A 12,413-nucleotide genomic window follows, 5' to 3' on the forward strand; every position below is an offset into this window, starting at 1 on the left:
TAAAGACACTTTAAAGATGGGGTATAAATGTAATCCTCTCATGGATACCGGACAGCATTGCCCAAGCATGCCTGGTAGACAAAATGCAGGTGGGCTTCATCCAGGATCTGAAGAGCTCGAGACGTGAGGAATTAATGCTGCGTTTGTCACCTGGTGGAGTTGGTAAGGCACAACACACCTTCCAATAAGGGGGTATGTAATGGAGACAAATGTTGAGTTTTTCAGCGTGTTGCTTTTTGCACTTACATTTTGTTTTCACTTCATAAAACACACTAAAATAACTAAGCATGTATTAAGATTAAATGTTATCTCAAATAGGACTGGCCCAAGACTGCTAGGGAAAACATTTAAGTAGAGAGCCCCTGCAAAACCAGCACACTTTACAACTTCCACTGTAATCCACATACAAGACATTGTGCCAGAAGAAAAATTGGCACTGGGAAGTAACAGGAGGACATGACCCATCCTTCCCATTATGAAGGGCTGCCAGCCCACGGACTGCCTTCCTTGTGTGGGCTCTGGAAAGAGGTTTCAAGTTGGTGGACACAATAGCAGCACAAATAACTGCTTGTTCAGAACAGAACAATTGGAAATATACATTTTGTGAAGAATTTGTCTTTGTAGTACAGTATTCAAATATTGTTCTGAAATTTAGTGTAAAGGAAAAGCAGTTTTGTAGGGGTAAAGATCATTGTGCATGCTGCCAATCGGTGGTAAAAAATATTTTTTGACAGGGTATTGCTGAAACAGAAGTTAAAGAAATTTTTTTGATCATGTAAACCCCAAAAAACACACACAACCCGTGCCTCTAACCTTAGTTTCTAAATACTGAACAGCTAAAAAAAGACAACAGACACCATTAAATAAAATCACATTTTATACAGACAACTTTGGTACATTTACACATTTGACACAACAAAGAACGAGTGGCAGACAATGCACATCTTTCCACTTTTCTCATTTTTGGCTCATTCTGTAACAAATACCAATGAAGTAACTGTACAGAAGCAATTTAGATACAGATCAGTTGAAATTAACCATTTAAAATTCTACAGGAATGTGCTTCAAAAGCACTAGTGTGTATACTTTCATAAAAATGAAAGAAAAAAAAATGAAGGACCTTTTCGATCCAGAGAAAACACCTCTAATCCATATTTTTGGAAATTGGAAAAGCAAGACAACATTTAAAAAAAAAAAAAAAAATTAGACAAAGCTTTCTGGTTTCCGATGCTACAGCCATACATTATTACTGCAATCATTCTTTAGGTTACGACAGCATGTAAGGTAAGTGTGCTGCTAAAAGGTGAAAAACAAATTAACCCATGACATCACAGGTCACCCTTTAAGCACACACCTTATTCATTTAAAGTGCATCATCTATTAATGACTCTTTTTAGATTTTCCTCCCATTAATGGATAATGTGGGTACCACAAAGCTACACTTGCGGCTAGTCTGATACTACAAGACAAGCAACAAGCTTGCTCCACTATAACAGCAGATGCAAGTGAACTTAAAACACTCCCGGTATTTGCAGACTGCCAATGGCATGCGCTTCATACTGAAGATGTGATTGCACAGAACCTGCCATTAAGGAGGAAGAAGCCCTAAAAAACACTAAAGCAGTGGTATCACATAAATGTGTAAACAAGTGTGCCACTAAACTTTAGCACCTCAGTTTATTTTTGGGGATTACAGTGCACTACAAGAGTTGGAGAATTTAGACCGAAAGAAAAACTAACACCCAAAACCAGAAAGCTCACAAATTTTAGGCACAGTAATAGCATTTACATCAAGGCCACACTCGGTGTGCAAATAAAAACTGTCAGACTAACTCCATCGACAACTTGCCACCATTATTCTACCAAAACTAGAGGATGTCAGTGCATTCTTGTATCTTCCCCATGCTCCAAAGGGTACAACAATAGCAGTCACGTTATCTTGTGCGCCATACTGGAGTGCCTAAAAAAAATAAATAAAAGTACAGATTAAAGATTGACAACTACATACTAAATTTCTTCTGAAATGACAATTACATCCTAAAACTGCACATTAAAAATGTCTACCACGACACACCAATTTTAGAATGGAAAAATATGAACGCACTGAAAGAGTAACCATGCTAAGGTTAGCAATTACACTGTTTCACTTCCAGTTGAATACCAATTCTAAAAACATTCTCAAAACATCTAACTCTTTGAGGGCTGAATATTTTTTCCAAAAAACTGTTTTCTGAAAAGCACCCAAAGCATGGGTCTCACACATAAATCAACCTAAACGATCAGTTGCTGGGTGCTGTAGTCACCAGTTCAGTCTCTTGTTGCGCGAGAATAACATGTGCAGCATGACGGCTGCCAGGCTATCTTCACATGATGTGGGTGGGGACGGCAGCAGCTGTCACGGTCACAGCGCAACGCTACCTAGTTTGTACCTCATGTCATTATGAGTGGCGGTCTTCATCTACACGAACGTGTTTGGCACCACGATTAGCTGGAGATCGATCAGCGGATGCCGGTACCTCACTTTCGTTTTCGATCTCTAGATCACTTGCGACAGGTCAGAGTCCAATTCAGCAATAATATACAAAACGTTGTCCTCTAAGTAGTTTGCTTTGTGCGTTCGCTTCGATCTCTCGCCAGATGTCGATACCATCTTTGTTGCTGCTTGCTCTTCACTGCTCCCACAAATGCAGGGAATCTTGGTCAAACCAATGAAGCTAACTTTCCTTCTAGCAAAGAGGAACTAAAACATAATGGCGGGTTTTGTCACCATTTGTAGTTGCTTTCTACTCTCAACTCCTCCCTGCCGACAAAAGTCCACATCTGCCTTGAAAGAGTTAATACAATTTAGGCTGGTGCTGGTGGGGGCACACAGCTTATGCCCTAAAAGTTCTCAAATCTTTCAAAAATCTTACCTGATCTGTAACAATAACAGCAGCTTCTGACGAGTCTTGACACTTTTTGACAATATCACACATTTCTTGAACTTCCATTATTCCACTGACTCCATCTGTAGCTAATACCAGGAAAGAGTCTCGAGATTCCTGCAACTGCACAATCAAAATTTGTTGAGAAGGTTTCTCCAAATACTATTGATCACACACTAAAAGGAGATCTCTAAACAAATCTGTAATTTGCATACCATTACTTTTGTAGTTTCAGGGTCTGCAATAACACCATATGGTTTAACTTGAAAATCTCCAATACTCCTGGTCATAGCCAGCCTCCCATTAACATAGGGTTCACCAGCACTGTTCCACTCAATAAATCCACCAAACTGCTGAATTCTGCAAAAGACCATTAAAGAGTTTGCAAATAGAAGTGACTTCTGAAGAGTAAAACTGAATTGAATAAATTATTTTTTCCATGCAATGGAGTAGAGACCTAGTCTGGGACATTTTCTTGCTTTCTGCTGCTGGAATAAGCTTCTGATCATCTGCATTAACAGTGCATAAAAATGGATGGATACAAAATCATATTTGAGTGGAAATTCACTACAAGAAACCAAAATTGGGCAGATTTCCAAATGGCAAAAATAAGCCTTGAGGATGTGTAAACCTTTCTACCAAACAGCATCTACATTCTAAAAGCACATAACATTATTTGTAAAAATGCTGAACTGCGGGATCCTGCAGGAGTAAATATTTAAAATACCATTTACCAGCTGAAAAAAAAATGCAGCAGCTAACTTTAAATATCTAATTATAAAAACTTCAACTCCGCTGCTTGTCACTGCATTGCTCAAATAAAAATGAACGTTACCAATGCTATTGCCATTGTTTGCATTTAAACAAGCTCCTGGTGGGTTTGAGGAGCCAGAAAAAGGGGGTAGTGCAAGAATAAATCTGACACCACTGGCTTGTCATACTGGCGAAGGGAAAAAAGCACTTCCCTAATGGCAGTTTTTGTGTAAAATATACAACAATCAAAAGAAAAAGCCCAAAACATGCATTTAGCTGTGGCAATAGCTTGTATCTTTGAGTGAATCTACTAGGCCTCTTCCACTCCCCACAATGCTTTATGGTGGGAGTTGTGGTAACCCTTGTAATTCCCACAAAATTACCCGGTTGGCAAATATCTCAAAAATCTATTAGGCCTCGTCACAACAAAGGCATGAGAAAAGACCCAAATATCTACAGAATGCATCATTCTGACAATACTAAAACAAACGTGTAAAGTATTTGACAACCTAACTTCCACTTGAGTGAATATAAAATCATAATAAAGGATCTTGTGGTGTTAATAAATCTTGTGGTGGTGATGACAGCCAATAGAGGATAAATTAATCCACTAACACAACTTCTCTTGTAGATCTCACCTTTGCCTTTCGTCTTTTCTCCTTGGGTTGTGGTCCTCAATTAAATGCATTGCTTTTCCTTCTCTACAAAGGACAGCTGGGCTGTCCCCAACACTAGCAACTACAAGTTCTGTTTCATTGCGCAGTAAGGCAACAGTTGCTGTTGTGCCAACAGACAAGACAACCCCTAAAAACGAAAAAAAATTACAATCAGCAAATTTGGGAGAAAAAAACTGGACATTACTCCTCTAGCAGGAAAGTCATGTTCAAGATTATGAATGATTTAAAATGTAAAAATGGGGCATTTTATATTACTTAATAGTTTAAATATTAAATATATTAAAATGCAATAAATAACTTAAAAGCTAAAGTGTTACAATTATTAATGTGTTAAAACTGCAGCCAATAATCTGATTTCTATCCATTAACATACTATCAAACATTACAGACAGCTCAAAATTACATTAAATTTAATAAGTGTCTACATATCCGCCTAAATCTTTCAAATTAAATCGTACTACTGCCAACCTTAGAACTGCTCAAAAAGAGGAGAACTCACGAGGAGTTTACATGGTATTTAAAAAACATTCGCAGTCTTCAGTAGTCCAGACATGGAACCGCTGGACTCCATCACCTAGGTTGAAATATAAAGGAGGTAACAAACCAAAAAGCAGCCAGCTAAGGCTCAAATGCTTGTTAGATTCAAGACAAGAACATTTCTATCCCACTCACTAACTGGAAAAAGCATGTGAAAAGCACAAACACGAAAGCTAAAACAATCTCTTAATATTAGAATTGGAATAGAGATGCTACACAAAGAACAGATCAGGGTCCCCATTTACCAATAACCTATGATTTGCTATGCAATTACTGTGTATGAGGGCTTTAACACTAATGTGTATCAAGCCACATTACCACTGGCAAACACCCACATTTCTGAAGGCAGTATACATTAATGCCATAAAAATGTTTGCTGGAGATCATTGTGTCACACTTTGTTCCATTCTTTAGGGCATGCCTAGCTGCCACCAATAAAGTTGCCAGTTACTTTTCAGTTTTCCTTAATTTCGCAATTTAAATGCAAAGTCTTTTTACTATCTACTGCTGACTACAAGGTGGCTATTTCTTCAAAGTAAAGCATTTTCTGAAGAATGAACAACTTGCTAAATTTGTCTTGGGACAGCATTACGTTCACTCTGCTTTAATGCAGAAAAGTTAATGGGAACATTGGTAAAGCGGTACTGCTGGACCCAATTCTAGGATTTCAGCTTTGCCTTAGCTGCTCCCACTACACATAAATTAGGTGTCATGGTCTATGTACTGTCTCGAAAAAAGTCTAAACTGGATAAAATCATCATAATGTAATGCTGTCAAGGGTTTTCTTCTAAACTTGACATGCTCAGATATGTAAATTGGCATTTGTAAATGAGTTATGTAAATATTGGCAACTATAGGCGATATGTCTTAATGTATAAATTTTTTGTTTACATGATTGATAAATAAGGACCCAGTCCATTATAAAAAAATCTAACATTAGTCTTTAAAAACTCGCACACAATTTTACAAGCACTTCAGTCAGAATTAAACTGCCACTTTTAATATTAGATAATTAAAACCAATTCATCCCATGCAACATTTGGAAACAAGCCTACATTTTTCAATATGTTCATGCATATTTAAAAGTAACACTGCATACATCTGTTATCTCTATTTAAATTAAATTATGTGGACTGCAAAATGCAACAAGCCTAAGCATACTTGTTCAAAACAAAAAAAAAAAATCATTTAAACTGCATGATCTTTGAAAAACATTTTTATACTAACTGCAATTCTCAATGCATTTTCTATATGAAAGCAAATACTCTAGAGACAGCTTTAGTAAATATTCCCAGTCTTCCCAAAACTTACCTTCTTGCAAACTATAAACATGCTGTAGAAAGGCATGGTCAACTTCGAGAAATGACTTGTGTAATACTGTTTCAAGATCAAATTCTAACTGAAGATTTTTCCTGTGGAAGAGAAATTAGCAATTACAATGCAGTTTGTAAAACAAGTTATCCATTGTATCAATTTATCTGTTCTATTAATTTATTAAGATGTGTGGTGGGCAGTAGGTCTTTACAGACCATCAAATCATTAAATGACATGAGTGTTTCTCCTTACCTTATGAAGTATGATATGTTGCGAGAACAGAACTCTGCAGCAGTGTCTCCCCCATGGCCATCGAAGACGGCAAAGAGCAACACGTTGTCTGAAAGTTTCTGGACGCAGAGGCGATCTTCGTTTGTTTTCCGCTTTCCTTTTTGGCTGGCGCAGCCCACGTTGGGAAGGCTCCCAGCCTCGACGCGGGCATCGGCTAAGCGAGGGGGGAGCAAGATGGGCTCGTCCAACCAGATGCCGAAACGGTCCCAGGCTTTTGTCAGCGGCGCGTGATTTTGCAATGTCACGGCCAGCAAATTTTTCCTGTCGGTGGAGGAGGAAATGCAGCGGTTGATCGATGTCGACCAGCGTTTCCGACTGGCTACCCGCAGGTTCGTTGCCAATCGTCCAATCCTGCAGCACAGTATAAAGGATTGGGCAGACATGACTTCTAGAGACGTAGTGGACACCTGCAAATAGGCAAATAAATAATACTTTTTGAGTACGTAAACAAATACTGGGAAAAAACGATTAATAAAAAACTAACAAACACTGTTGTAAGTCGCTCTGGATAAGAGCGTCTGCTAAATGATGTAAATGTAAACTAATAAAGACACTAAGGCTGATTGGTCAATTTAAATGATTGGCAGGGGAAACGCCCACACGTAAAGATTCTGCGCAGTGGGGTTGCCTCGTATCTTCCCCCAGGCACATGAATCAAGAGCAGACAGCTCTCTTTTCATGCATGCATGCATTGTCGGGTACTTAAGACGATTAGGCGACAATCGTTTAGCTTTTTAATGCATTTACACCAAAAAAGAGCATTTCACCATATTCTAACCAGTTCAGGATTGCTAGGTGCCGATACATATACATTCAGTAAAAATCGGTAGAAACACAATTACAGTTTAGCGCTCAAACAGTTTAGTTGGCAAATTGCATCTACAACTTTGCAAGGTCTTGCATTTAAAGTGAGTTTACTTATAAAGTACAGTATAGCACATTGCATTATCAATATTATCGATAAAAAACAGGCACGCATGCGCAATGGACTGCAGAGAACGTTCACACTGAAAGTGGCACCAAACTACTTACTGAAATAGTCATGTTAATATTACAGTCAATTTTACTATCGATATGTGCTGCTCTTTAAGTCATTAAAACTGCGAACAATTTAGGTATTATTAAAAAGGTCACCCATTCGCAGCCTCCGTGACGCAAACTTGCATACCGGAGCGCCGGGCTGATGCAACACTGCCGACTGCTTAAGGTGGGCGTGGTCGAATAAAAAAAACAATGCAATTGAGCACATTTTATATTTGCAATTGTGCACATTTTCTATAAAATAATTTTGCACGAACATGCACAATTTTATTAATATGCATTTACAAATTAAAGTCAACATTTCCCTGCAAACATTCCAAACACTGAATCACATAATAATCAAACAACATATGCAAAAAAGCATGAATCAAAATTAAACTTACAAGATACAAATATATTCAAAGCTTTATGTTTAGCTGCTGTTCGACTGCGCAGTCGAAAAATTGCCTACCACTACGCAAGCAAGCCGGAAGCCCTGGTCGGCTGGAACAGAAGGAGAGTGTCTAGCAAGGCTGCTTTTATAACCTTGGTCTGCGCGGATGGCTACAACTGCAGAGTAATTCAAGCGGAGTGATAAAACGGCAGTGCTGCGCCCGATTATTTGACCAAGTCCTCGGCTATCAACGCCCCTAGCCCATAGGTATGCGGCTAATGTTTTGAATTCGAAAACTTAACAGGTCTGACATTGAATTTTTCCATATCAAAAAACTGAAAAGAATTTCTTAAGATAAATATTTAACAAAAGACAATCTCGCATCGTAAAGTCTATTATTACGGTACAATCTGAAAAAACAAATAGAATATTTATTTAACTACGGATACTATCAAAATGTCCAATCACTTTTATTTATTAACAAAAATAACTGTACACATAAATACACCGATTATTTTATTTACGTGCAAACAGAGTACTGTACAAGAACAAGAAGAGGCATATTGTAGTTTACATGCAGCCGCCTCAAAAGCCCGAGATGGAATAATCCAGAATGCGGGACTGTAGGCATAAAGCTTCCTATTGTTATACATCAGCGAGAATAAAAGTCTCAGACGGAATCTTCTAGAATTCTGTTCCTGTTGCCTACGGACAGTGCAATTTACATGTTAGCGATAACAGATGCAGCTATGTACCGCGACTTTCATTATTTAAAGAGCAGGCGCCGGCTCTTCTTTTGTTTTAAATTTAATATCCTCTCAGGGGAGTTCTATTATCACTCCAGGCAGGGCCGGATTTATATGAAAAGAGGCCCTAGGCTATTCCACTTATGAGGCCCTTTCACCTTCAATTTTTAAGTTTGTAAATTACATGAGAGATAATAAAATTTTGCTAACAATTTGAATGTAGGCCCCTCTTGATCTTGAGGCCCTAGGCTGAAGCCTAGTTAGCCTATAGGAAAATCCTGCCCTGACTCCAGGTCTTGATAAATAGTTTAAACATTTGCCAAAGGGTTTTAAGTTTCACATTTTTATGTATTTTAGCCCTCTATTATGTTGGAGAAAAAAAGGAGCATTTAGGGTATTGGTCAGATTGACCCGAATAGTTTACATACTGTCAGAACTAGAAAAGAATCACATTAAAATAGCAAAACTTTGTAAAATATGCAGAAAAATGAAATATTAGAACATACTAATGGCACACTATGAAACAGCTATTTTATAAACATTTCTTTCTCGCAAACTGTGGCATTTTGATAACTGTTTAATTAATGTAATGCAAAGACAATTTTTGCATATTTTGTTAGAATTGTAAAATTATAATTACTGTCGTTATGATTTCACCTTTACATGATGAGCATAATGTTAGTTAGTGACTGCTTTATGCAGATGCATCTCCTGCAATGTACATGCATGGTGCTGGTTTTACTGTCTTTTTTTTACTTATTGCCATTAAATTTACCCACTGGGTCAATTTCTTTTTGATTCCATGTGAGTCTGGAAAAACTGGCTTGTACCTTCATCATGACACCTGTAGCTGCTGGGGATTGAGGTGATGTGGTTCTCTGGACCTTTGGAGTAGTAAGTGCTTTGTCAGGCCCCTCCAGGAAGATCTGATGTCAGTACAGTTTACCCTTATTCCACTGTTGGAGTTCAGTCCACACGATATACACATTAGATAAGTAGAACTTTATTTGTTCATTCATTGTTCATGATTAAATTTGGCAGCCTTTTATCTGATTTGGCTATAAATTATGATCACATAGTGCTGATGGGGGATTTTAATGTACACGTCGATGTGGAAACTGACATTTTTAGCAAATGTTTTACTTATTTGTTAAATTTAGTAGGATTTTGTCAGATTGTCAAAAGGTCCAACTCATAATCATAACCACACATTAGATCTCTGCTGTGAAACATTCTGACTTGTCATTGTTTACATGTCTTTGACAACTATTATCATACACTGATAATTTCTGTATTATCTATATCTGTTATTTATTATTTATTTATTATATTACATATCTTACACATCAATATTGCTGCTACTTCTTTGTCCTGTCTTTGCACAATGTCTTGTCTCGTTTGTGTTTTAATTTTTAAATTTAAATTTTAATTCTATTTTTAATTTATTATTTGCATGTCATGTTGTTACACTGTGGACCCTGAGCTTCGCAATTTCGTCTATCCGTATACATGTATATGGTTGAGATGACAATAAAGTTCACTTTGACTTTAATTGTAACTTACAAAGTTATTTCTGATCACTACTTAATTATGTTTGATTTGGTTCTGCCCTTACCAAAACAGTCACAGATTAAAACAAAGACAGTGTGACATCTAGTTTGTAATTCTGCTTCAGAATTTGTGGATATTTTGAGTAAGTCAAGCATAATTTTGGAAAACCATTTAGATCAGTTAACATCAAAGGTAAATGTGGAAAAAAATTTAGATCAGCTAACATCACATTATAATTTGACCTTGAAAGATGCTCTGGACACAGTGGCTCCCCTTAAAACAAAAGTGATCAAAGCACATAGAAAGTCACCCTGGTTTAATGAGAACAATCAAGCTGTTAAATTAGAGTGTCGAAAGCTGGAGAACAGATGGAGAACAACAAAGCTACAGGTCTTTCAAATTTCATGGACAGAGAGTATTAAAAAATATAAAAAAGCTCTCTTTAAAGCTTGCTCAGACTACTATTCTAAAATAATAGATAGTAATAATAAAAATCCTCGGGCACTGTTTAGAACAGTGGCTAATTTGACAAAAGGGAATTCCGATCTACAGTGCAAAATACCAACAGACATTAGCAGTACAGACTTTATGAACTTCTTTAATGAGATAATTAAAAAATATGCAAAACCACATACTAGCTTGGCAGACTCTGTCACACCTTGCATTCAACACTTTAGAAATTTAACTCTCTCCTTCACTACTACCTCCAGGGGATAGAGTTAGAGCAGTCCCAGTGAAGTATTATGAAGTCGTACTTCTACACATACAGTATGTGAATAATTCGAATGGCTAGAAGTCCTTAATGCTAGTGTGTCATACAGAGGATGTGCAGCACTGTTCATAATGGCTTCAGTTTTGTTGTTCTCGTTCTCTCCTTCAATACTGTGTCCGATAATTGAGCCTCCCTTTTAATTAGCTTGGTGATCCAGTGGGCTTCCCTTGAAGTAATGTTACCAGCCCAGCACATCACAGAGTACAAAATGACACTGGTCATCACAGTGTCATAGAAGATTGTAAGTAGACTCATCTAAAATATTGAAAAAAATAACCAAACACCAACAGGTGTACACAAGCAGCTGTGTGGAGCTGTAAACTTTGTCCACTCTTTCACTCACATGTGCATTTTTGTGTATTGTGCTTATCCTTATTCAATGTAAACATTTTTCTTTTTCTTTAGCAATATGAAACAATGGTTGCATTTTCAGAGAAGGCAAATTTTGAGTTCTTCCTTGCATTTTCTTAAGCTTACTGGGAAGATCAGGCTTGTTTTTTTCTAATTGTTTTCAATTTGGCCATCTTTCTCTTCTGTAGTTTAAGTGTGACCACACTTTGGATGTGTGATTCATTACCCTGAAAAGTCAATTAATGGGAGAAAAACTGTCAATATTCCATATTTTAAACAATTCATAAATGGGATCAATAGAGAATAACTGTGGTGTTAGCTATTTAGTCTGGTAATAAAATAGAAATAATCCTCACAGCCAGAAAAGTGTGCTCTTATTGTGGAATGGTGTCCTTCTTCTAGATACTCCTGATCCACATTTGGAATACGATGCACCAGAAAAGCAAAGTTTAATCACTTATACAGCCATCCATTGCAGAACCTAAGTATTTCATAATACAGCCGAGGGTGGCCATAACCTTGTTTGGTCAGGTTTTGATACAAGGTAGAAACCAGTATTGGACAGGATGTCAGTCCATTGCAGGGCACCCTCACTCAAACACCCATTTTGGTATATAGGGCTAATCTGATGACCAGCTTCGGCTCCAGACCAAAACTGGAATACTAGGTGGGACAAAGTATGATGAAGTCCAAAAAATTCAACAAGTAACAGTGTGGGTGAAGGGGCTTGACATGATATTTGGGGGACTTAGCCTGGCTACCCTGGAGAAGTGCCTGCTTGTGACATCAATCAATGTAGCTATCACACCTTTGGGATGTGTCAGGAAATAGGAGAACCTAAAGGGAATGACAGGACACGGAGAGAGAGTGCACATGCCATCTTTTGAAATAATTGAACCCAGGTCTTTAAAAATAGAAGGTTTAGGACCGTGGATATGCTGAGGACTTCCATACAATGCTGCTTAGCATTCAATTCACCTTCATTCTGCACAATGCTGTTCCTAATACACCAATCAATTAGATCACAAGTAAATAAGAAATGAATGGGTAGAATTTATCACAAAAGAACCTCTCCCCACAGTA

General features: G+C 37.5%; 1 protein-coding gene across 1 annotated transcript; it reads right to left on the bottom strand.

The window, feature by feature from the left end:
• Nucleotides 1-859: 859 nt before the first annotated feature.
• LOC114647269 (protein phosphatase 1K, mitochondrial-like) lies at nt 860-8,074 on the bottom strand. The gene is made up of 7 exons (XM_028795924.2): nt 7,921-8,074; nt 6,458-6,903; nt 6,203-6,303; nt 4,316-4,481; nt 3,140-3,284; nt 2,913-3,047; nt 860-1,960 (listed from the first exon to the last, which is right to left on the bottom strand). Exons 2-7 carry the CDS (start codon nt 6,877-6,879, stop codon nt 1,829-1,831), a joined length of 1,101 nt encoding a protein of 366 aa, XP_028651757.1. The 5' UTR covers nt 6,880-6,903; nt 7,921-8,074; the 3' UTR covers nt 860-1,828.
• Nucleotides 8,075-12,413: the final 4,339 nt, after the last annotated feature.

Source organism: Erpetoichthys calabaricus, chromosome 2 (genome assembly GCF_900747795.2).
Source record: "Erpetoichthys calabaricus chromosome 2, fErpCal1.3, whole genome shotgun sequence".
In the NCBI taxonomy this organism is placed as follows: domain Eukaryota; kingdom Metazoa; phylum Chordata; class Cladistia; order Polypteriformes; family Polypteridae; genus Erpetoichthys; species Erpetoichthys calabaricus.

What these genes read in the sequence shown, in the direction of transcription:
- LOC114647269 (XM_028795924.2), bottom strand. Translation starts at nt 6,879, where the DNA reads ATGTCTGCCCAATCCTTTATACTGTGCTGCAGGATTGGACGATTGGCA. An exon ending in TGTTTATAGTTTGCAAGAAG is followed by an intron (nt 4,482 to 6,202) that starts GTAAGTTTTGGG and finishes TTTCGTTTTTAG; the next exon opens with GGGTTGTCTTGTCTGTTGGC. An exon ending in AGAAAAGACGAAAGGCAAAG is followed by an intron (nt 3,285 to 4,315) that starts GTGAGATCTACA and finishes GGTCTTTTGCAG; the next exon opens with AATTCAGCAGTTTGGTGGAT.